The sequence below is a fragment of the Centropristis striata genome, chromosome 13, assembly GCF_030273125.1.
Source record: "Centropristis striata isolate RG_2023a ecotype Rhode Island chromosome 13, C.striata_1.0, whole genome shotgun sequence".
In the NCBI taxonomy this organism is placed as follows: domain Eukaryota; kingdom Metazoa; phylum Chordata; class Actinopteri; order Perciformes; family Serranidae; genus Centropristis; species Centropristis striata.
In genome coordinates this window covers 9,101,822-9,128,325 of record NC_081529.1, presented here as the reverse complement: position 1 = coordinate 9,128,325, position 26,504 = coordinate 9,101,822, and the positions used below count along the sequence as shown (strand labels likewise).

At 40.4% G+C, this 26,504-nt stretch overlaps 1 protein-coding gene and 1 long non-coding RNA gene across 11 annotated transcripts in view; one reads left to right on the top strand and one right to left on the bottom strand.

Moving 5' to 3' along the window:
* Positions 1 to 24,312, top strand: part of ntn1b (netrin 1b) — a 51,396-nt gene extending 27,084 nt beyond the window's left edge. For both annotated transcript variants that reach the window (XM_059347601.1, XM_059347602.1), the window contains exons 3-7: positions 4,401 to 4,589; positions 11,526 to 11,675; positions 14,635 to 14,688; positions 18,005 to 18,079; positions 23,993 to 24,312. In XM_059347601.1, the coding sequence (XP_059203584.1) occupies positions 4,401 to 4,589; positions 11,526 to 11,675; positions 14,635 to 14,688; positions 18,005 to 18,079; positions 23,993 to 24,312 (788 nt within the window). The remainder of the gene's footprint in view (positions 1 to 4,400; positions 4,590 to 11,525; positions 11,676 to 14,634; positions 14,689 to 18,004; positions 18,080 to 23,992) is intronic.
* The window catches only part of LOC131983025 (uncharacterized), a 75,806-nt gene that overhangs the window by 22,673 nt on the left and 26,629 nt on the right, over positions 1 to 26,504 (bottom strand). For 3 of the 9 annotated variants that reach the window (XR_009395444.1, XR_009395443.1, XR_009395445.1), the window contains exon 4: positions 24,172 to 24,315. The exons of 3 other annotated variants lie outside the window; for them this stretch is intronic. This is a non-coding gene — a long non-coding RNA (uncharacterized LOC131983025). Of the gene's footprint in view, positions 1 to 5,283; positions 5,505 to 23,855; positions 24,010 to 24,171; positions 24,316 to 26,504 lie in introns of those variants that run through there. 3 more of the 9 variants (XR_009395446.1, XR_009395448.1, XR_009395450.1) reach the window with 3 other exon arrangements.

Below are 26,504 nucleotides of genomic sequence, written 5' to 3'. Positions count from 1 at the left end.
CACGAGCGCTTCCTTCACTAAGCCTGATAGATGGCACTTGAACATAAATAGATTGGAATAGCATAGCTTTAAGTAGGCTCTTGAAACCAAATGAAAGCGGACCCAGAAAAGACACCTTGTTACTCTGGATGTCCAGTGCAAAATCACAGTAAGCTGCTGATTTGCAGTAACCATGGCTTTATAAAACCACTTTATATTCACAATTTCAATTATGTTTTTCACTAGAAAGCGAAATCCAGGTGATTCTTGAACAAGATTATAAATATATGTTCTAATTCATTTCAGCTCATAGGTATCTTTACTTGGATTTCCACCTTTAGTTTTAGTTCCTGCTAACATGCTTTTCTTTGTTCAGTTCTGTCTTCCTCTATTTATTCCATATAAGCCACTACTGGCAAAAAAACCCCCAATAGTCCAGAAGAATGTCTATCTGACACTGAGTAGAGGAAACACATTGCAAACACAAAAGCTTTCACAAGCTGAGTTGTGTTATATTAGTTGACAATACAGAGAAACAAAGGGCTCATTTATTTATATGAAAGTATCACATTACATGTTGTACTCGATACCATTCTAGGATTTTTTATAAGTGCAAGGCACAAAAAGCGGCATATAAAGACATGCTACAAGTAAAAGCTAAACATTTCAATAGTGAGATGTATTAATGAGATCTGGATGCAGCATTGAAAAATGGCCATTCGTTCCTATGAAAGTTGCTCGCTGGGCACATCTATGTTTTTGATTTTATCATACATCTGTTGGTGACTTTCCAACTACAAATAAAAGTAATCAAATTCTGATAAAACAGTGTGTTTTTGTTTATAGAGTTTACTTGGGGCTTGGTTAGGAACCAACCTTAACACTGGCTTTTTATGAAATTAACAGTGTTAAATAGCATCCAATTAAAAGTAAAATTTAAATCTTTGGATCGTGACTGGTGGTGTTGATAAAGGGGTATATGATTTTTACTTCATGATTTCAGATACACATCATTAGTACATATCCTAATATCTTCATATGTTCCGCAAACTGTTGAAGAACAAAACTGGAAAGGTTTACCTGTGTCTTTACTTTTCAGTGCCACAAAATTCAGCTATCTGGCGAACGTGCAACAGATGTTGCGAGGGGCATTTGGAACCTGTTGCTCTAAACACGTCTTATCAGCGTTCAAGCTGTTGTCCCTGCTGGACAACAAGAGCAGTGACTGTGTGAGCAGAGCGGGGATGTGTGGATGAGATAGCACAGCGCTCATTAGAAGGGCCTGGGGACAGCTGTGGCGATAGCGCTTATTAATCTCATGACACTTTCACACACATTTCAGAGAGTACATTTTTTCCTTTGAGAACGTCTCCAAAGAGACAAATTCAGATTTAAATTTAGGCTCAAAAATGAAAGACTTCACTAATTTGCTTGTGCTGGATTGAAACACAAGAAAATAGATTATGATATCAAGGAAGTTTTATTAAATTATTTATATTTTCTTTGGCTGTTTTTAAAAAAGTATTTGTTCTTTGAAGTGGCGTCTGTGGTGTTACTATAAACACATCTGTGCCTGAATATTTTGGAAGATGAAAGTACAGTACCAGCATCAGCTTCTTCTTCAGCACTGAAAACTAAGAGCATTCCATTTCCTATTCATGAAAAAAGCCCTGTTGCATTTTCCCTCACACTTCCCTTAAGTGGAGATAACATCTGGGATAAGAAAGCAGTAAAGAGTAAGAGGGAAAGGGAGGAGGGTGTGTGTGTGTGTGTGTGTGTTTGTGTGTGTGTGTGTGTGTGTGTGTGTCCTTCAAAGCTTGGTGTAGTTGGTGTGTGTTGGATCAGCCCTGGGGAGGTTAGTGTGGGAGATAAGCCTGTGACAGCTGCCAAACACCTCTGTTTGTGTGTGTGTGTGTGTGTGTGTGGGCCCCCCATTCAGAAGGAGTGTTTCTGAATCCCAACCACCTGCCAGCTCTGGTCCCTTATGGCAGGTGTGAGTTGGTTTGTACGTGATTCAGACCACTGATGAACGTGGAGCATATGTGACTTATCTTATCGCCAGCATCTCCCTGTAATAACATTAAGACGGCCGCATTGATGGAGAGATTATCCAAATGTGAGGGACTGTGAGGGCTGCTCTTATGAATGGAACATGCTATAATAAGGAGAAAAGTGACTTCAAAAAGTGAAAACATCACTAACCCAAATGTAGATGTAATATGGAGCCCCACAATGTTCAATATTAAATAGGCCAGTAATCATGAAATAAATCAAATTAATAAATTATGTATGAAAGACTCTCACTTTCCTATTTTTTCCAAAAAAGTATTTTTATTTAATAAAGGCCAGATTTAATATCATAATGGCATGGAGTTTCCTTTCAGGGTGCTTTTTATTCCATGCCATTTTATTTTATGTCATTGGTCATTACAGTGGTGTTATCACCACCCGATCTAAGCTAGTAAACTCAACAGCTGCTACCAGATTTAGCCAGCTAGATACTCGTTAGCTAACTTCTCCTTTTTTATGTACTGTAGCTTAGCCAGTCAGCACCTGTTAACCAGATCAATAAAAAAGTTTTTATTTTCTATATCTTTGCAATAAATTAATTTAATCATTCAGTATTCCAGGTTTTCCTCAATTAACTTGTTTTTGATCATCATATGTCCTAATTTTACCTTTTGAATAAAAACCCTTTTGTTATCACTACGCTTCTAATACTCAATGTCATTTTCGACCCGTGTGTGAAAACTTGATGTAATAAAACAAAAACTATTTTTCTTCATGAAGTATGAAAGGAAAAAAAGATATAATGATATGTTGTAATAAGATATTCAAACACATAGCCAGCATGAAATAACCATAGACTGTATATAAATAGGAAATAACATGGGAAATGAATGCCGTTCAATTTTGCACTATGTTGTCCATTAGAAGGTGTTTATATGTTGTGCATCAAAGGGTTAAATAAACATAGTACAGAGGTATAGAAACTAAAAAAACATTTTTTTTTAGCTCAATATGGCCTAGCTACCTAGCTAGCTTGCTAACCAGCTAGGCTTCATGTGAGCTTGGATTATTAAGTTTCCACCAAAGTAAAAAAACATTAATAACGACAGCATGTAACTTTAGCGTCATCACGGCAATGTCTTTGGTTCCACAGATGTTCTTTAGAGACAACCAGCCTGGCTAGTTAGCCAGCTAGCTAGGTGGGGGTACGGTGTAGTTCCTGTGTCTGAGTAGTAAGTTTAATTTCAGCAGCTTGTATTAGTTTTATTCATAATTAAATTAACATTGTTTTTGTCTCGCTAACAAGCTAACTGGCTAAACTTGGTAGCAGTTGTTGAGCTTGCAAGATTAGGAAAGAAATGGCATCTGAATGTCAGAGGTGAGAAAACTGGTGATAACACTTCTGTCATAAAAAAGTTTAATAAAATTAAAACACTCCACAACATGAAAATGAACTCTGAATTTTGAAAATGATATTGCTGAAATAACATTAAGTAATGAGATTGGCTTTAATAATTTCTTCAAATATTTCACAAGTTGTTGGTTCATTCATGTATTTTACACAGTTCATTCATGCAATTATTTATATAACCCATTTTATTTATTATTATATGATTTTTTAATATTGACAAGTTTAGGGTTCCATAAGACAAGCCTTGAATTATGACAGTGCTTCAGTGCGTGAGGAATAGGAACTCTGGGGCCAATTTTACCGAGTGAAAATAGCAATGACAATAAATCAGCCGTCTCTCAGATGTGTGGGAGAGCGGAAGAAAGTTTTCCTGCCTGACATCACCAGGGTTCAGAGGTTAGATTCACAAGCAGGTGGCCAAGTGAAAGAAAGCCTGAACCAGGACGTTTGTTTTAGAGGGTCCATTATTCTGAAGCCAGACCAAAGCAGGCCACGCCATCTGTTTTAATAACCTGTTGTCTAAAAATGACAAACTGAAACCAGAAGATTGAGACTTTATGATGTCTTTCAAGTAATTGCATTTTCTCAGGACCTGAACCAACCACTTTTGGCTCCGCACCACGATTTCAAATTGGAAGGTTTGCAAACATTGTGGGTTGAGTTCATCGCTGTCAGATAACAGGCTCATATTTCCAAAATGTCAGCTTTTCAGGAGCTAAGAAAAACAGCAGTGTTTTGCAGCTTGATGACACTGCATTGGGTTTCATAAGTCTCAGAGTTTGGAGTTTCTCAACTGACAGGGGACTATGTAACCATGCAACTGGAGTGAAAACATGAAAATCAGCAAAACTGGAGTTAAATGCTTTTCAAATAGTGCCACATGGGATTACTTAAATTTGAGTACTGAACATATTATTTCACTTAACGGCATTATGACTAGCTGTTCTGCAAAATGTAATTGGTGCAGTTTCTCAATGTCAGTCTCTCTCTCTCTACCCAGCCTGCCACTGTAACCTGCATGCCCGTCGCTGTCGTTTCAACATGGAGCTGTACAAGCTGTCAGGCCGGAGAAGTGGCGGGGTCTGCCTCAACTGCCGTCACAACACGGCGGGACGCCACTGCCATTACTGCAAGGAGGGCTACTACAGGGACATGACCAAGTCCATCTCTCACCGAAGGGCTTGCAAAGGTAACATGGAACAGGACATGTCCAAAGTTGGAAGTTAGTCAAATCAAGTCAAAGTTATTTATATAGCACATTTCATACGGCAGGCGTAAACTCAATGTGCTTAAAGTAAAAATCATACATGACAAAAATATACAATATACTTACACTAAACATTGCATTAACATTATATATAAAACAGATAAACCATAAAATAATGTGACAAACATAATGTACATACAAACATATAAAAAAATATAATACACCATAAAAACGAGGGTAGAGTAGGGTAAGAGGTAGTGATATTATCATTTGTTAAAAGAAACAACAATAGTACTGCTTTTAAAAGAACCTTTTACCCTTTACCTAACTGAAAGCTTGAGAAAAAAGATGTGTTTTTAGTCTGCTTTTAAAGGAAGACACTGTTGTAACAGACCTGAGTTCCTGTGGTAAAGAATTCCAGAGAGTAGGACCATAATGGCTGAAGTTAAAACATGATCTGTGCACGGTCACCAGTATTCTCACAGTGCAAGTTTTGGCCCTTTTGTCAAGTTTCCATTACAAACCTAGTCTCTCTGACTAACATGGTTTCTTATGTAGATGTAATTATAATGTAAGAATTTCTTGTAGTTCCACTAAGGAACTTGCCCCCTAAGGAGTGGACCTGACCTCTAGATTGAAATCACTACGCTACAACGTTATCTGACATTCGGGGTGCCTTAATCAAAACAGTACAAAAATGTGGTTCGGTGACATTGTGAAACAATGTTGGATCACGGGAGTTGTTGTCTTCACCTCTACTGCTGTCATTGCAGTCAGCTTTTCCTGATTAGGATTCCTTCAGTGTTTATCGTTCAACAGATTTTTGCCCAGAGCCAAATTATCTGCAGAGGTCTCCTCTCCAAAACAAATGGACCCGGTGATTAAAACCAGAAAAATCTAAAATGGAATAAAGCAGTTTCACATTAACGTGTTAAGTGTTTCTCCAACACTGTTTGTGCTACACAGGGCATCCTGGAGAGCAGGGCTATTATAGTGAAATAAAGCTGAAACTAAGGCAAAAATAAGCAGTAAAAACTAGAGAAAACAAAGACAGATATCCTATAGGTTCATTCATTTCAGTTTTTTAACTGTTAACAGATAACTACAAAAAAGGAGTAAGCATGAAGTTCCATCAACTCTTGTGACATTGAACCATAAATATTTAACAGACTCTCCCCCAGGAGATGGCGCTATGACAGAACTGCTTTAGAACGGACAACAAACTAATGCAAAGATTAAACAAACATTATGGCCATTCCAATACAGTTCTCCAGCCATTAATTTGGTGAGTATATGTAGCTACATAATTCTGAGACATCATACCTGGCAATAACAAAAACAAACTAAATAAATTTCAACTTTTCTGAAAAACTGAAGCAAAACTAAAACTAACAAGCCTCTACGAACAACTAGCTTAATTAAACTAAACTTGAAGTCAAACAAAGAAAAATTAAATTAAAATCAAATTAAATGCTATTGTAGCCTTTGCTCAGCTTGTTTCTCTGATAACCTAAGAGCCACAGTCCGATGATGAAATTAATTTATCTGGTTACAATATAAAGATAAAACTAACAAGTTCTCAAAAATGTATCTTTAAAGTGTGGCTAAGAACTGGAAAAATAGAATTTGAAGCTGACAGCTTCTGGCACACACCCACAATATGATGACATTGATAAAATAAAGCCAAATAAAACCAAATAAAACCAAACAAAATGGACCGTTTCTCTGATTAAACATTTGGGATAATCCAAGTACACAACAAAATATGACAGGCCAAGTCAATTTTAATGCAGAATGTTGCATATTATAGTAAAGGATCTGTGTACTTCTCCCACCACTGTCTGTTTCACACTTCAGGTATTAAAGGAATTCTTGTGGAGAAAAGCTCCCACCTGTCTTGGTGTCAGTGAACTGACCCGTGCAGCTCCCAAGCTATTTGGGCTTCTCTATGGATCCCTGACAAGACAAACATAACAAACAGGACAGAGGTGTGAGCTGATCCACTGAACAGAGCAGTGGAAACAACTCGCTAATCGTCCCGCTCCCCTATTCATACGTCCAACACATTGCATAGGCACAAAAAACAACACACACAGGTGTGAGCACATACGTCAGGTTTGAGGCCAAGCGGCCAAGGATTAATGTGTGGGGAGACAAAAGCTGGGCTCCTTCTGTCTCGCAGCACCTCAGAGAGTAAAGGCAGGCTCCGAGGCCCTGAGCAAACAAACTGCTGTCACTCAGTCACTCTGGATTTACACTCACCGAGAAAACATCCCATAGATGCTCAAAATACTTGTACATATATATGCCTGTCTTTGACTATGTGAAGGTATGTTTACCTACAAATACTAGCAAACAATGGGTCTAATTCAACAATATCTTCATAAGTTTTTTTCTAAAATATGTATATGTCTTAGGAAAGTCCCTAAGAAGAGTCTACATCAGATTCATGAAGGTATTTTTACTGTAAACTGCTGAATGTAAAAATAAAAAGTCCCTGTGAGGCCATGAGACTGCAGGGCCGTGTGCACCAAGCTTCTAGCAAGAGCGCCAGGAAGTCAATTTGCTGTGCATTAAAATTTCTGGGTCCGTCATGTGATGCCACTGGGCCCAAAAAGACTTTTCCCATAGACTTATATTGGGAATTATACATCTGTAAGTCAGCAGATAAACGACCCCTTTGAAAATGATAATCCGATAACATTCAGAAAGTCTAGAAGAGCCGCACAATAATTTTATTTACATTCAAGTGACAGGAGCAGTGATCTCGAAGTTGCCTGACTTTGCCAGAGGAAGACATCAGTGTGCTTGCTCTAGGAGCCATAGATGCAGAGAATCAAGGTCATATCATACATGGAAGATGGCTTCAAACACCACTTTCATTGGAATGAATTAAATGAATAAATTAATTAAAACAAGATAAATTAAAGCTGCAAGCAGCGATGAACTGGCCCGAGCAGAGTGCACTGACAATTATTTGTTTCTTACAAAGATAAAAAAACTTTAGATTTAGAAGTGTTAGATCATTTGTCTTGTTTTAAGAGTTAATTTCTTATTTTAAGCGTTCAACATGCTTATTTCTAGATTCAACAATCTTAATTTTAGAAATTATTATCTGTAAATGTCTATAAATTATCTGTCCATGCAGCAAGATCATTTCCCTCAGATTTAGTGTTTATCTTGTTTTTAGACACACCTTTTTTGCAGTGTGGTGAATGAGGCCCACTGAAGTTAATGTGAGATGCTGTTGCTTGAGGAAATATCTGTATATAGTCTGATTAAGTAAGGGAAAAAACTTTTAAAATGCGACTCATCAACAATATTGGATGCCATTGTACATTTACATCACAATTTCTTACCACAAACTAATGACACATGAGTGACTTGGGGCAAGTGCACATATTGAGGTCTTGAGCGACATCCAACACTGAGCCTTGATTGGCTGGTGACAGGGCCTCAGGGTGCCTATCCTCCGTTGCCCCCATCCTCGGTATACCGCTGGCTATTTAAACACAGGAAGAGCAACATGAGATTTCCTTCTGCATGCCACAACAGTCCTCCACTCTTAATCCACGTTCAGCTTGCATGAAATGAAACGAGCAACAGGCCCTACAAAAGCCTTTTGAGAGTTGGGTATTTTCTATCAGAGATCGCTCTCAAACAGAGTGCTGGGATCCATTTACTGCATGTGGTAGTGTTGTGCTGAACAAAAGCTTGATAGATCGTCTGTACTTAGCTAAAAAACATGACAAATAGTTCTTCGCAGCATTGTTTCACTCAGCCAGCCTAAACATTTTCACAAGCTATATTTGGGGAGTAGTTAGGTTCAGGTTAGTGTAACAGAGGTTCTCACTTTGGCTAATGATGTAGCAACATCCATAGATCTCTGCAAAGTCTTTCCAAACAGTTGGATCAGTAACTTGAACACTCCATGCCCCTCTCCCCATCCCTCCGACACTCTGCAGCAATCAGGCTGTTTAGGTTTGATCCCAGAGCACCGAGCTTTCTCCTCAGGTGACAAAAACAGGGAGATGTGACATCAGTTAGAAACCACTATATTTATTGTTCAAATCAGCCAACCATCCCACTCTGCTGTTGTTGGACAGGAAATAAAGCGCCGCGCCAACAAAGCCAGGAGGAAGTCTGCTTTCATTCCCCATTCCTTAACCCCCCCTCTCGCAAACACTCCACATCTCAAAATGTCCTCTCAATGATTTTGCTTAATAGTTGTAGGTTTAGCGCTATATAGTGCCTACATCTCCGGTGGCAGCGTGGAATGCCTCATGCTTTATTTCCCAGATTAACAACTTCACCCCTCATCAAGCGCAGTGTAAACATGGCTCTTGGAGAACCACAGTGCACGCCCCCCCGCCCCAACAGTTTGTTTTTTTTCCTCGTCCCCTCATACGTTTGGCAGTCTAAGCCTTTAACTAGGCACAGCGAGTCCGCAGAGATGAAGCCGATACACGGTTCACTGCACCGCACTCCTCCAAACCCCTCGGCAGCCATTCAACTCCACAGGCCCCCCACTGCAGGATGAAATTAATTAATCTGTCCAGTTTGTAGCACCCCCTGTGAAGGCAGTGACGCTGTGGTTTTGGATTATGGGACTTTTGAGATTGAAGTGGTTCGAAATACAATCAGTCTAGCTGTCATTACAAGTAGTGTTCTGTATTTTATTGCCTTATAAAAGTTATTCAGTCTTTCACATTTAATGTAAAGTAAATCATGCCGTTTTTTTACACTGCTCTCAAAGGAGTCATTTGAGATTTTTTTTTAAATTGGCTTACTCACTTTCTTAGATGGAAACAGAGGAAACCATTGAGCCCTGATCTGCGCTGGTAACAATATCAACCTATCATTACCTCTAGAGCTCACTAACTAATTAATGAATTATATCTTTTATGTTTCATCAAAAATAAAAACTTAAAACACAACAGTTATTACAGGGGTTTTAGTGCCAGACATGGCCAAAAGACTGAAGCATTATGCTAATTTAAGCCAATTTAAGTGGCGGCATGTCCAGTCTTGTAATACCAATTGTGCCTCCAGAGGTGATAGTGAGTAACTGTAGCGACTGTTAGTCTGCCTTGTACAGCAGTTAGCACTAAAAACAAAATTAAGACCTACACAAAACCGATTCCACAGCCCCTGGAAATCTTACCCGCTCAGCAGAGGTGAAGCGAGAGGACGCAGGCTACGAGCAGTCTGGCATAAAGCTGTACAGTCTTTCTCACAAACACCTGCTCTTTCGCCAATATCATGGACGATATGAGCCATTACCAACCACATGGATAACTGCGTTACAGTGATATGGGAGACCTGGCTGCATTAAAAAACATCCCCAATTTAGTCTAGCAATGGAGCTAGCACACCTCATCATCTACCATGCAGACCCCACAGCTGACTCTGCATTGTATCTGCCTGTACCTTCTCTCTGCAGGGCTGTTGGTCTAAGTGAATGATCTTCATCAGGATGGAACTGAACTGTCCATAGCAACAGTCTCTTAAAAGCAGAATCTCAGTTTGGATGGAGGTCTTAAATTTGAATTTTAGAAACCAAACCTAAAATATCATTTTTAAAAGCTTTAGGAGGTGTTTAAACACGTCAGAGCAAACATTATTTTTTCAGCTTTTTATTTAATTGATTTTTGGTGGATAACTCTACAGTAGCAGCCAAAAGAAAACCACCTCAGTAGAAACGGTTATACTGACTGAAATCTCCTATGATGTCATTGTTCATTTTTATTGCAAGCCGGTTATGTGATGATTATTTTATTACATTTGTAGTTTCCATTAAACAGCTCGCCCTCATTTTTATTTAAAGAACAAAGTAGTGTTGAATTCTCAGAGGAAATTAACTTGATCCCTAAACATTTCACCATTTGACTTTATTTAAAACAAATACACTTGGAAGCTGCTTTAACGATACGAATCAGGGAGAAGAAAAACAAAGAAGTCAGAGCTTCGTAAAAAATAAAAAAATAAAAAAGATTTAATAAGCATCTCGTTATGTTCATGAAACTCCATAAATTCCAACTAAAAGCAACTCCAACCTCTACTGGACCACTTCAAGCACATTTCAAATGACTCTGCTGGTACATATAACACATGCAGGGCTAATAGGGAGGCTGGGCTTCCACTTCAAACACTGGCTTTATGGTAAATGTTTGGCAGAGCGCACACACACACGCACACACACACAGAATGAATTTCTCACATTTAACGTGCGATCCTCCCAACTAACAGCTTAAACAGACTTTGAAGTGCGTTCCATTTGTCCATTAATGGGAAGCATTATTCAGGCAGTATTTGCAAGGAACTCTGCCAAAAAGCTTTACATTGGAAACTCAATCTGAAGAGCACACAGTCTGTCTGATCACAACGGTGCAGGGGACACAAAGCCTGCTCTCAAGGAGCTCAAACACACATGCACACGCTTAACACATACACACATGCATTTTGCGTTACACATGGTAGACTGATACTGTGCGGTGTCAGTGAAATACTATAATTAATCAAGTTATTTACTCTTCTGTGTGCCTTCCAGAGCAGACCTAATGAAGAATCCCATGGTCATTATGGGTGGAGGGAAGCAGTGTAATTTGATTGAGGTTTTATGCTGGTGCAGGGCCCAGTTCCCCATCTGTGATGGTCTGGAAGGAAAACACAGGCTGCTCTAATGTGAATGATTTCTCACTAGGTTTTCATGTTAGATCAGTTTTTATTGCATGGAATATGTAGAGTCAGCAGAGGGCAGGGCAGGGACATACTGTAGTCATCTGAAAGCTGAGATTTGTTCTGTAAGAGCGTTGGTTTAGGAAACCACTTGTGTTTTCATTTTTCAAATCACGAATTGTTTACTTGACTAAAATCTACTTTTGATGTGGTTTTTTCCCTCCGTTTTTTTTTCCAAAGCATGTGACTGCCATCCCGTTGGAGCAGCAGGGAAGACATGTAACCAGACAACAGGCCAATGCCCCTGCAAGGACGGAGTGACAGGAATCACCTGTAACCGATGTGCCAAGGGCTACCAGCAGAGCCGCTCTCCCATCGCCCCCTGCATCAGTAAGGCCCACATCTACCACCTTTACATACAATGATGGCTCCAGAGTGTGTTCATGCAACACAACCATCTCTCATAGTGCATCTGATACAACTTTCTTAATGAAGGATGCTTTACAGTTTACAGATAGTTATCCGACAGCTTTATTAATCATCAAGATTGTTGTAAATACCTTTACTAAAGGCTAGTATAAAGGGAGAAAATCATGACACCTCATTAGTGACTTGATCCCCTTGTAACATCAGGGGCCAGATGCATAAATCTCTGTGTAGATTCACGATTAAAGCTGTATGTATGCACAAAGACAGATCAATGCATTCTTTTGTCAGATTTATAAAGCCACGCATACGGCTGATCCTGTTTTATTAAATCTCAATGATTGTGGAACTGGGACTGGGCACACATGCAAAAGCCTGATTTCCACACCCACATTAGCTATGAATAGAAACATCTTGAACCATCCGTTTTCATATCAATATTTGTGCCCACTCCACCGCTCATTAGACCTGTCAACAGGAAGAATGGCAAAGGAAGTGCAATTTTACCGATTGTGACGCATCAGCGGTGTTCTCCAACAGTGCCAGAGCAGCTGTCATCACACACGGCTGGGGATATTTGTAGCATCCATACCACTAATTCATCCAATTTCTACAAACCATAAATGCGGTAAAATATCAATCATCATTATTATCAAACATCAGAAGGATTATGAATGATTCATTCGCTTATGTTGAAACAGACCCAACAAAGTTCAGGATCAAATTATGATGATGATGATCATAAGCAGGGAGATGATGGCTAAAATGTAAATAAAAATGATTCAATTAATCACTCATAATACATTTCAAATTAAGCTTATAAATGTGACTTTGACATTTTACAGAATGCTGTGTAGCCTGCAAAAATAATATAATCAGTGAAATGAGCAAAACCTTAACACAATGTTACCCATCTCTCAGCTAAGCTTTGGTTCTAGAAGCTTAATGATGTAGGATATGGTTGCTAAAGGTCGGCCTGCGGGCCAATGGCTGCCTTTAGTAACATGTAATGCGCTCTCCGAATCTGACATGAAATCCATGCTGTGTATTGTAATAATTTGGTTAATTTCAATACATTAACTAACAAACAGCCTACATTTAGTTTGCATAGCAACTAGTAGCACATCGTGACTGAATCTCGTTTAGTCATTTCTGTTAGCAATTTTGGTGTGCAGCAACTCTGCAACTCTGCAGTCTAATGTTGGAGTTAGATGTCTGTTTTTCCTAGGTGGTCCTCAATTATATACTGGCTCTCTAAATTGGCACTCAGTCATCAAAACTTTGAGAAGCCCTGTTGTAAGCAGTACTCCTGGGCCTGGTAGTGAACAACTGTCACTGGGAGCTAACTGCTAACATGCAAGTCACCTGTGCTAATGCTAGTCACAGGTATTCCCTGACATTCTCTCTACTGCTCTGTTTACTTCCCCCTGCCATTTATTCAATAAAGTTGTTGAGTCGGAAAAAACAGTTCTGAGTTAAAGAGCTTGCTAACTGTCAGTTGACTCGTGACTTGTTGATTTACCCTAATCGCTTATGGGACAATAAGTTCATACAGTTTATTAAAAACATCTATTTGTACCAGCGATTCGGTCTTATAACATTTAGTGAATCATTCCTCTTTTGTGGAGTGGTTTATACTCTGACAGAGGAGGTCAAATAAAAGTTGATGTTGACACACAGCCAATAAGCTGCAGCTTCCTCCATGTTGGACTCTCGGACTCTCCATTCCACCAAAGGTTAACTAAAGGCCTATAATTTATTGGTCAACAGCTGAAGATCATGGGTCAATTACAATGAATTTATTACAATTTTCTTTTTTAATTGCTAGTGTGACCCTGCCTCTAGCAAAGCTAGGTTAGTCAAATCCTACAGTCCAAGCTTCGCTATCACAGGACAGGACGTGAAAAGGACAGGACCTGCTTGCTATTCATGAATTCATGGCTCCCACTCATCTTGTGTTATTTTTAAGATATTTTGGATAGATATTTGGCTGTTTAAACCAGAGCCTGGATAAACAGACCATTAGAGCTTGCCTAACATGGCCTTGTGTGCCTTCAACAACGTTAACGGTCCGTCTTACAATAAATCCCCAGAACGAGTCCAAGGGAATGATGGCTGATATGTTTATTGGCTGTATCTGCTGCCTGCAGATTCCAGGCCCTCGGCAATAAACGCCAACGCCTCACAGAGACAGAGATGGGTCGCTTGTAGCTGCTTTAGCTAGGAGCATCAAGTAGCTGGCTGGCACGGGCAGATAAGATAACAGGGATGTCTGGGAGGACATGTAGACACTAACAATTGTCCTCTATGTTACTGGGGTTGACATTTCTGATAAAGTCATGTTAGGAAATTGGACATGTTCTCTGTGGACTTGTTTGGCAGGAATCCACAACAATAATTTAGACCTGTGAACCTGCTGGAATAGGATTTCTTTAATTTTGTTGGGAAGGTAACAAATGTGGTGTAAAAGTTGGAGGAAATGGGGTTCTTGAAGAATATATTTGGTTTCTCATATATTTTTTGAGATAATGTCTTTCGATTTTAATAGCATGATATTAAATTTTTGTGATATCCAACTCCCTGCCAGCTCCGACTTTAACAAGACCAGCGGCCTTGGCTCTCCATACCTACAACATACCACAATCAGGAGGGAGCGGAACATTAATAGGAAACTCACAGTCTTGTTTCACATTATTCTGCACATCTGTGTGTCAAAATCAGCTGTCATTAACAAGACATCCCATTAAATCCAGCCATAAGTGTAATTCATATATGCTCTGAGGTTTTTCACATGGGGTAAAATTCTGCTCTTAGGAGAATAACCAGGAAATTAAGCTACATATATTTCTCCATCACGTAAGTTTTATTCTGTGTGCATTGCAATATGATCACAATGTAAACTCTATTCCTCTCTTTGTCACAGAAATCCCAGTTGCATCTCCCACAGCAACTTACACCAGCTATGAGGAGCCGTCAGGTGAGTAACGTGACATATTCTGCTGATTTTACATCAATAAAACACAAAAAAACCATTGTTCTCTTCTCAAACACCTGCACAATTCCTGGGTCTTGCTCATTTAATGGCAGACTGAGCATTGTTTTCTGAGTTTTTGAAATAGAAATGCCGACTCAGCCTAGTTGTCAATGCTAGCACTAGCTGTGTCAATGCAAGTTGTGCTAAGTTTAGAAATCAATAGACACAAAGTAACAATACGGTACAAGGTGGAGGTGACATTAGACCAGCAACTGATATGTTCTGCAGGTTAAAACTGACATTTTTGTCAATTGAGTGTGGTGGTGAAGAAGAAGCATTAATAACAGCATAAATTACAGCTTCCCTGTTGTAAAGGGCTGTCTGACAGAAAAAATAAAGGGAGGAAAATGTTGTTGAAATAACACACGCTTAAACTTATTTTTTTAGGTCGTTAAAACATGCTTTGCTGCAGCCCCCCTCTACAGCAGTACATATTGGACATTTTATCTTGTAGAAAACAGTAATTGTTGGTCCACCCATGCCTCGACCTGTGCCTTTGCTCGGCTTCCGCTACTCTGCTTTTCCAAACAAGGAAGGTATCTACTGCCGTCAGTAATACACACTGGCTGTGGATATGGACCTAAATGTAGCAAGGCATCATCCTGAAACCTGTCAGGTCATATTGGAAAAAGTATTAAGAAGTGCTTGGGAAAATAGCCTTTTGACACTAAAAAAATACATACGTAGACCAAAATATGAAGCTACAGAATGATTTAACAACCTCAAAGAAAGAAAAAAATATTTTTTTTGTTTTTTTATTATTGTGCGGTTGATTTTTTTTAATCACTGTGCAACTAAACTAACTGCTCCTTCATACATGTAATTATATGTGCATTTCTAGCACATGCATGTTTTTCCATCTATTCATAGTCTCACTCCTCAACTAAACACACGTCAGTGAGGTCTGAGTGCCGCTGATGTAAACTCCAGATATTTTGCCAGTGCTCCCTGCGGCCTCGTTGCCTGTATTCCCAGCCTGCTCACTAGCCTCCCCTGGGTTTCAGCCCTAATCTGATTACATGCTTCATTTGCACCAGTTTGTATTTCAATCAAGGCTGGCTGCACCGACAGTCAAGCCCTGCCCGTCCCCATTGTTCATGTGCTCTGACAAGGGTCTCCATGTTGGGCTGCTGACATTAGAGCATGTGCAACAAAAATTCAGTTCACCTGCAGCTGCAGTGAAATTTATGTGTCGGCCCGTAAATGGTTGATTAGGATGGCTATTCATTAGCACTGTCAAAATTAACACATACATTATTGGGATTCATATGAAACATTTAACAAATTAAAAAGTGTATCCCAATTGACCCAAAAAAAGTTTTAAAGATACAGTGAAGATATTCTTATCCTATGAAATTAAAAGAGATAAGGAATCGGTTGGTACCCACCAAAGATATCTGGCCAGGAAGGGGTCTATGAAATGATCCAAAGTTTTGCTAAATTTTTGGAAAATTGGCATGGCCATATTCAAAGGGGTCCTTCTAACTTTAAGATATCTTAAAAAAAATGGTTCCATGGTTTCCTCTTTACAGACAAATATCTATTACTATGGTCTTAAAACAGAGAAATAAAGATATTCATAAATGTAATCGACCAGCAAACAGCTTGTAAAGGTGTTGCCCCAGCTATATTTATTAAATAGCAGTATATAAATTCGTTTTTTTACCATGATACAGGTTTGTTTGAATAGGCTGAGTCACTTCTGATCATCAATCAGTGTCTGATGAGAGTGGCGCCACTGACTTCATTCAGCTTTGTTGTGAGTCCCACTTCCTACTATAGTGACTGGCGAGGCTGTGTGGAGTTTGGATTCCTGTCAGAAACTCCACACAGACACCACCCTCCAAATTAGGAGCAGTGTGGTCCCCAGGGACCCCGCAGAATGAACGTGGCACTGCTGCAGAGACACACAAAGGGGGCGTTTGTCCTCGCAGCAGGAGATTGGACCTTAATGAGAGCTGCGGGTGTAATGGCCCAGTGCGGCGATTGCGCTAAGGGGCTAATGGGCAACGTCAGCTATCAAAGGGAGGTATGATAAAGGCCCCCAGGGGCCAGCGGGAGATAAAGAGGCCCCCCGCCCTCAGCACTTCATTTACATGGAAATCAGGCATGCTCGATATGGACTCGTCAAATTCATTTACTTTGGGATTTCCTCTTTTCTTATTTCTCCCGCCATCCCAGAAAGCAGCCAGGCATTCCACCAGAAATGCTTTCTCTACATACATGAATTCGATCCTCATCCCACATCCCGAACCGCTTTTTTTTTTTTTTTTTTGAGAGGGAGGAGAGGGGCGTTTTTTTCTTCCTCAATCATTACCCAGGCAACCTCATTCACACAGAGTATAATGGGGAAGAAAGGGGAAGACTGGACAGAGGGCTGGAAGAAATAATGAAGTTTGTCCATATTCAGGCAAGCTGAAAGGTCCCCTCTCTCTCTCAACTGCCCCCTCCTTTCTCTTCAGACTGCCCAGCCCAGCTTTCCCACCCCCCCAGAAAAGAGCACAAGGCTTATTGCTCTGGGAGAGGCAGAGTGGGAGGGGGGTGGTGTGGGGGGGCGACACTCAGAGATGATCTGGTTCCAATTTGTGTCAGTCAGTGGAAAGTGGAGGGAACAAATGATTTCAATTTTCAGTTTTGGCCTCTGGTCCCGCCACCAGCTCGCTCATTACAAAAAGGTACCTGGCGCAGTGACAGAGCGACAGCAGTGGCCATCGATAAAGCCCTTTGACAGGTACAGGTACACACGCTGGTGTAAAGGGGAGACATTAATCATAAGTCTGTGTGCTGCTTTCTCTGGGGGCCACAGAACATTTAGCCTCAGAGAGTGTTGGGGTATTCACTTTCTCGCCTCGTGTGGCTTAGATGCCATCAAGGGTCCCTGCTAATTTTTGGTAGGTCACTAGCTAATTTCCCCCTGTGACCTTCTTTTGTGCAGGGGAGACCTCTGTGGCCCTTTGAGCTCACACAATGCATGCCAGGACACTGACGAGGGAGCAGGCTGGAGTGGAAAAGTTGGGAGGAGTATAGTTAGTGTGTTGACAGACACAGAGCATCTGTGTAAGCTAGAACCACTTTTACAGTGGCACTTTTTGAAGCCATCTTGAAGACCCTGGGGGCACAAAGTGACACAAGAGATGATATGTAAAGTCCACCACACTGGAGCCCTGATGATGCTGAAAGACATTTTTTCCTGTTTGCAGGATGCAGGATGAAATTCTCCATCTAACTTCTTTCTTTGCCTCTCATCTCTTCTCCCTAGATTGTGATTCCCACTGTAAAGCTTCCAAGGGAAAGATGAAGATCACCATGAAGAAGTACTGTAAAAAAGATTACGGTGAGTGTGTCCAATATGCAGGAATGTGTGCTGCCAGACGTCAGCCAGCAGTCAAGAGGTCAGACGTCTCAATTAATCAGACCCCGAGCGAAGCCAATCCACACCCTGGTGCTGCTCTGTTTCTGTGATGGCTTACTTACGCAGCCCGAGGCAATGTCCGCTAATGCAGGTTCATCTGAAAACATATCTTTTCTCTCTGTTGTGGCCAACTGGCCATCCATACACACAAAGCTGACAATTGACATCCCTGAAAACTCAAAAACGAGCCCATTTTTAAGTTTGGACAAAGAACAATGTAAGCTAACATTCTGTCAATTCTATGTTGATCCAGCTGATCTGCTTTGAGGTTTTCATTGACATATCTCTGTATTCTGTAGTCAAATAACTGAAAGAGTAAGAAATGGACTACTATGACTATTTAATTGTAGAGTGATATCACAATAGAAATATACTCTAACAACAGACGGGTAAAACACCTGAACGGTGTGATCAGTTAGTGTGAAACACTGAAAACAGAAGTGCAGAGGCAACAGATCAGAGCTTAAAACTATGTCCACATTAATACATTTAATTTTGAAACAAAATCAATTTCCATCCTCACAAGCATTTTAGCACCATTTAAGAAATAATCACCGGCCATACTAACACACCTGAAAACGCATAGGAATCATCACAAATCATTCAAATAATAGCTTGCCTCTGCCGCCTGTAGGTAGTGTTACAATATCAAGTACAGAATTCAACTGCACAACAGCTGTTGGCATAGACAATCAATTCTGTGATTCATGCCCCTGTTGTAATCCATCTTCAGCCATTTAACTCCTGTAAAAACTTAAACTGAGTCAGAAAGTAGTAAAAAAGCCTCCATGCTAACGTTGCAGATGTTAGAAAAACCTAGCTGACAAGTAATGTCACCAACGATGGCCAAACCCAAAAGTGTTAGACTGGCCCTGACTAAGAATAGAGCTTATTTTGGCTTCCACAATTAAAAAGACACCAAAGAAATCAAAAAGCCTGAGAGCACACAGCAAAACACCATTCTTATATACAGCAAACATCTTACAGCAAACATTTTAGTAAATCCCTTTGTTCAGATACAAAAAGCACAAAAAGTACTGCTATGATGTTGGATGTAACAGGGACGCTGATGTAAATGCAGATCCCCCTGGCTCTCACGTTCTTGTCATTCCCCAGCTGCTCTATTAAATGATAAAGGCAATAAAAGCTGCAAATAATTCGTAAAAATTAATTAATTCATTATCCTTAACCTCTTATCCACACTGTGGTCGTGGGGGGCTGGAGCCGATCCCAGCTGACATTGGGTGAGAGGCGGGTTCACCCTGGACAGGTCTCCAGACTATCACAGGGCTGACACAGAGACAGACGATCGGGTTCTCATTCACTCCTACGGGCAATTTAGAGTAATAGGAGAATATGCAAACTCCTTGTAAAAATAATTGTAAAAAAAAAAAAAAGATTTAAAAAAAAAAAAGAGCACAATATATCTCTTGCTTATAGTATCACAATAAATCATGATACTTATGGTATGCCCAGATTCTTGACAATACACAGTCCTACTCCTTACACTGTCTACTTCTCCCACCCTGCAGCACCTCTTCTCTGGTCATTCATTAAAGAGTCCATGTCTGAACTATGGTAAAAGAATGGTGGAGCATTGTAGGCCCTGTAGAAGAGCAACAGGCCACACAAGTCTTGTGGATTCAATTTGTCCAACTCCGTCAGCCTGAGGCATTTGGCTAAACTTTTAGACGTTTTAAAGCAAATTCCCAAATTGATAAGAAAAGCCAAAACACACACTGCAATCACATTACGTTGTCAATGAATCCACATTGAGCAGCTGAAATACATCTAACGTTGCAGTGCCAGGTAAATAAACATCACATTACAGGGTCTGAAATGAAATATTAAAACGTTGGTACAGTACCACCAGAATAAAGCAAAAGCAGCTGTTTCTCACAAATCAACAACTTCTTGGAACAAGAAGGAAATCTGATGTTTCTGATGATTGATTCTGGTTCACTATCCTTAAAACAAAACCACAACAAAGAAGAGTACCATTCCCGTAATTCCAACACAGTAGGATATATGGATATAACAAAGGCAGTGGACTAGTATGTTTTCTTTCATTGCACTGTCCTACTGTGTAGCTCTCCTTTCACTCACATGGTAAATGATCCACAGTGCTCTTTGGGTTTTCTGCACCATTAATCATGAAAATATAATAGTTTATCTGTTACCGGTGGATCTACATCTGTAAACCACAGAGACACTACAAAACCTTTGAGGCAGATCCAACAGACAGTCGCCTGTATGCCAAGTTTTTGCATGCTAACCCTAAAAACACAGTAAGAGTGCTTCTGTAAATAAAACCTACATTTTTCCTTGTTAAAAAGGTTCATCACTGTTACTGCAGCTCTGCTCCAACCCCTCCATCTCCCATAATGTTGATTTCTTTTAGACATGACTAACTTGTCTCTCATTCAAAATCATCATTGCTGAAACTTCATCTTTAAAGACTTTAAACGGCATCCAACTGAAAACTGGCCAAATACATTTTATTCCCCCTTACAGTTGAGTAGACAGTAATTCATGCCATTTGTTGCATTTTGCTAGGAAGCCAAAGGCAGCCATTATTCATATTTCCACTGATTTAAATCTTAATCATCAGAGCTGAGACAGGCTCTGCATCTATAAATCAGTCAGGCTGATTCAAGCAAAGCGGGCGGTTCCTGTTGCTTTTCTCTGAAGTTCCTCGAAAAAAAAAGTCTGGAAGCAGATGATTGTGCCTGAACCGCGCTGAGGCAGTATGGCAGACATCATTGCTTAGCATGCATTCCCTCTGCCTCGGCCTAATTCATTTCTCAGGCCTGTCGCCTTGCTTTTGTGGGCCTTCAGAGTCTCTTCTCTGTTCTTTGGGGGCCACAACCCCCATGTGTGTGAGTGGTGATGCAGGCCCCCGGGGGTCACGGGAAGGGGCCCTCTGTTTAAACACAGTTGTGCGCTCTGCCGGCACCGAGCATTCCTCGGGGCACAAACAGGTGGTAAATTAGGCAGACGGTGACGGATTGCCACCCCGGAGAGAAAGAAATATGTTTTGTTTATTCAATTTTTGTTTTTCATCACTGCCGTAGCTACGGAGACGGAGGACACAAAGGGATTATATTCTCGCCTGACACCCTCCTCTGCACACACGCACCCTCCCTCTCCCTGCCACCAGGAGGACAATGAATCAAAGGGCCGCGTGTTTACCGACGCTCCGGGATAGTGCTCAAAGGCAGGGCCCCCCAGCCTCCCCGGCCACCCCTCTGTGCTCACCCAAGGGTAACAGGTCCCTGATCATTCACTCAGCTGATAACCAGAGGGGACAGGGGCCTCAGTGCGGTAATTAAGCGAGCTCTAATTTCATTAGCCCTTGCTTGTTGGTGGCATGCGGTGTCAAGCTGCAGCACACTACCCAAAGAAGATAAACCCAGCTGGGAGCTTGGCTGTGAGGGAGGCTGGGTTGGCAGCCATTGTGCGAGAGCAGAATCATCTCACACTTATCTCCTCTCTCTCACTGTCTCACCAAACAGTGTCAGCATGCACCATTTTGTAATAGATTGTTTGACCCCACGCTCTCAGTCCCTCTCTGGTGTCTATTTAGCTCACACCAAGTGGCAGAAGGTGTGTGCGTGTGGATTTGTGTGTGTTTAAATACACTGTGCAGACTGAGAACATACTTGAGAAAGAAAGGAAAAGAGGCAGACACTGACAGAGAGCGGGCCTGGACGCTGTAAGCGAGTCTCCTCGGCTTGGAGAGGAGAGCGCTATCTCCGCTGGATTCTCACGCTGTGAAGTTGGATGGGGCTCTGGGAGCAGAACCCGGATAGCTCATGAGGTCGGAAACACATCCCGATTCTCCTGGAACTTTTTCTGTAGCTGGGAAGACAAATAGTGGCCCCTCCTCGCTCCCCCCTCACACACCCTTTATGTGTCTGGATGAAGGAGAGGGCTGCAATGAATGGCAGGGCTGTGAGAGCTCGCTCTACTCAGCCCAACAAACCTTCTTTCTTCTGAAATTGTGTGCAATTTGCTCACACCATGCATTGACACACATACTCAAACACCCCACTCCTCCGGTTCTCTTCATTCTTGGCAGCAATGCTGGACGACTGATAAACACTGAAAGTGATCATGTCCAGCCAGAAAGGCAAAGAAAAGGCTAACTTACCTAGCTCTCTGAATAAAATGAGCAGGAAACACATTTAGGATATTATTATGATTACGAACAAAAACCACATTAATTGTTAAAGCATTAAATGAGTTATTGATAGATGATAAATCTAACATTATAAGATCCAGCTGAGTACATCTTGAGTCTTTCCCATCATCTAATCCAAGTGAACCCCCACACACACTTAAACGTTAATAGCACATTCCTCGCTAAACCCACGGGCTGAAACACTTCACTTCAAGCACAGATTAGCTCCATCGCTGTTGAGCTGTTTGTCTCTTGTTGCAATCACTGTGATGAAGTAATTGCTGCTTCGTCTGACGGAGGATCCGTGCAGGGGAGCTGTTGAAAAGAGGTTTCCTGGTATGAAAATATCTGTTAGAAGTGGTGTTCCAATAGTTACCAGCTTTTGATTTAGCCTGAGGTTGTTCTGATGTTCAGAGTCCAGCTTAACACCTGATAGACCAATTGGAAAGGATTTGTCTCAGAAGTTATATTGTTAGCAGATGTGCAATTTTTCTATAAAAATTCTCTTTTGGCTATTTATTTGTGCAGTAAAGAACCTAATATCCAGCGCTTTCTCCAACTCAGCACAGCCACCTGAAGGAAAAGCGTTTCTCTGTCCCCTCACAGGGAAGTGTGCTTTCACATGTTCTCCACCGGGTCCCTTTGTGCTCGCACAGGGAGTGCTATGGCAACTGTTGCTGTAATAGGGAGTATGCTCAGGAGCACAACAAGGAAAGGTCATGGGTCAGAGATGAGCGGGGGACCAGTGACACGCAGCAAAGTCAGCGATTTCTGGGTCATGTTTATACGGGAGGTTTTATTGGACCTTTTATACAATGTTGTATAAAAGTGTTGGCATCTGTCTGCTGCCTCAAACCAAAACACCGTGTTGGCTTCTGTCTGTGGTTCCCAAACCTCTTTTGTCTGATGTATTCCACAGCCCACAGGATGTTATTTAACACTATTGACTACATAAGAGTAGATATCACTACACATTATTGTTTTCATATAAGCAGATGTCAAGTTTTAGCTCACTTTTAGCAAACCATTTCATATATATACATGTTCCTTTTAACAAATGATTTTTAACATTTTTTAATTACTTAAGCTACCATTTCAAACAAGAATCAATTACTTTTAATGAAGAATTTCATGCATTCACTTTTAGATAACTGTGTCAAACATTTTGTTTGTGTTTTGTTTTTTAAATTGTATTTGTTATTTTATATATACACATCTATAGTTTTTAATGTATTTAAGTTATTTTCCTAAATCATTTATTATCACTATAATTATTTATTTGTCATTATTATTTATACTACTTTGCCTGTGAAAAAACAATAAAAACAAACAAAAAAAATTTGAAAACCATTTCGAACATTTATTTTAAGCTAACAATTTGAAACATTTAGCCATTACTTTTCGTTAAGTCAAAATTTTAACATATTGATTCATCTATCCAATATATTTAGCAAACTATTTTAACTGTTTGTACAAAAATAGTCTTAATTCATTAATTTCATTAATGATTTAATTAATTAATTTAATCATTTATGCATTGCTTTCCATCCTAACTATTTAGATTTCAAAGGGTACAAGCCTTCCTGGTTTATGATATGATCCACTTGTTCGTATTGCGATTTAACCCCAGCTCCTCTCTTCTCCTTTTTCAGCTGTCCAAGTGCACGTTCTAAAAGGAGACAAGGCGGGCGAGTGGTGGAAGTTCACAGTCAACATCATTTCTGTCTACAAACAAGGTGAGCACCGCATCCGCCGCGGAGACCAGCTGCTGTGGGTGCGTGCCAAGGACGTGGCTTGCAAATGCCCTAAGATCAAGCCTGGGAGGAAATACCTGCTGCTGGGTACAGACGACGACTCCCCCGGGCAGAGCGGCGTGGTGGCGGACAAGGGGAGCCTTCTCATCCCGTGGAAAGACCTGTGGGGCCGCCGGCTGAGGAAGTTCCAACAGCGTGACAAGAGAGGAAAGTGCTAAAAGCTGCAGGAGAGGAGAGAGAAAAGAGAGAGGTGGAGGCCAATAAATGTCTCCACTGGGATGATTGCGAGGAAGAGGAGAGGATGAATGAAAAAAAAAAATAAACTGGAAGAAAAAAAAGCTAGAAAGACACAGGTGAAAAGTAGGAGAGATGGGAGAACGACTGAGTGCTGCTGCTCTGAGTTGGAGCGAAGAGATTAGTGTTTTTTTTAGGAACTTTTGTGAAGGAGCTCATTCTACACTTGTTCGGTTTCTGTTTGTCTTTCAAGGTTTGTTTTGTTGTGTAATTGCAGAGTTTGCACCTAATGTTACAGATATGTCACACCCATACTTTTCACCCATGATGCCGTTGTTTTAAAGTCCCTTATTCAGTTGTTTTATAGAGCAATGCATCTACTGTATCTCCCTTTTGTATTTTGAGAGGATCTATTTCCACTGTGCTGTGTGAAGCATCACTAGTTAAATGAAGAGACATTTTATGGCATTGAGGGACTCCACTCATGTATGATAAGTTGCTCTTGTAATTTGCCAAACTTTGGATAAACTTTTTCAACAGCTGAAAGTGAAACATTGTGAAATTATTCATAACTGTGGAAAATATAATAGGTGCCATCTTGCCTGAGAGCTCCATGCCCGTATGTGAGTGTTACCTCATTGAAAGAACCGCTAGTGTGGGAACAAAATGCCATAATGATCCTCTGCTTCTGTAGGATTATTTTTCACATCACAAGCAAGTCTCTGCTCGGCGCTTATCGATATATCGACAGTATGTTGTGGTTGTGACCTCTGCAATGTAAAGTAACCATACGTGCATACATAGACATTATTTTTAGTAGATGATGCTGACGCATCGACTAGATGTAGAATAGACATGTCAACCATGCACTTATTTTTACTAGTCAAAGGTTTTAGAACATATGAGATATGTTCACATATTAGAGTGGCATCCAAAAAGGTAAAAATATCCCATACTGTACCATATGATGCAAAAAAGCTGTATAGTTCAAACCCTGCTTGCCTCACTGATGACTGGTCTGTATGGACTGATGTTTCTGGTTGACAGTAGCCGTGTTTCCATTCATGTATTTTTTGTGTGTTTTGAAGTATCGCATTAGAAAGCTTTATGGAAACAGCAACAGTTGTTAAAACATCATCAACTGTGCAAAAAAAAAATTACGCTTGCTTAAGGTGATTTTTGTCTTTGAAGATAAGGGTGCTCTAAATGGGCAACTTTAAACACGGCTGACTTCTTGTTTCCGGTTCGCGAACCTCTATTTCTACTCCAGTTTACTGTCAGTTTACAGCCAAACCGAACCTAAAGCACCAACCTCTAACAAAACTATGTTGTAACCTAGTTTATTTGCTCCAAGCCATTTGACAGAAGCCTTTCATTCACTTTTTCCCCCAACGTTTCAAAAGTTTGCTTAAAATTCAGCTGAATGGAAACACAGATACCTTCAACCCTGTTAAAATGTATCACAACTACAGATAACAATCCAGTGTGTTTTCCCTAATAAAGGAATAAATGAAAGTTGGATGTTCCGAAGATTTGCAAGTGAGAGAACTGATGAAGCGAAGCATCTCACTTTATTACAGGAAAAAAACAAAAAGAGAATATCGACCTATCAAGCAATCCTCATACCACTGACTTAATGCATGCTCACTATTTACTGTAGCTGACTGATAGCTAACAATGATTGTGAATTATGTACACATTTAATTTGTATACAGTATTCAATGTTGTGGGGAAAATAACCTGTGGAGTGATAAAATATCACAGATGTTTATTGTACAGTGCGTTCAGCACCCTGTGTCAAACGTTCGTCACCTCAGAGCGACTTTTTGAGGACTGGATTCCATTATCAAGACTTGGTACTCGAAAAACAAAAAAGGCATGACTGATTGTCTACGTGTTATATAGCTGTATAGTATTACTTTTTTATTTTTTTTGTTAAACATTAACTAGATCTATCTCCATGTGAACTTAACCAGAGTTTTAAATACTAGAGGCTTAATAAATGACAGACAAATAAATGAATGTCAGAGAAATGTCTCATGTTTACGTGAGCACCCAGAGGATCACACGCTCTCACTATGACTGAGAATCATACAGTACATTCTCACACACACACACACACACACACACACACACACACAAGGGTGCACCTCAGTACTCTGTGCATCATACTGTA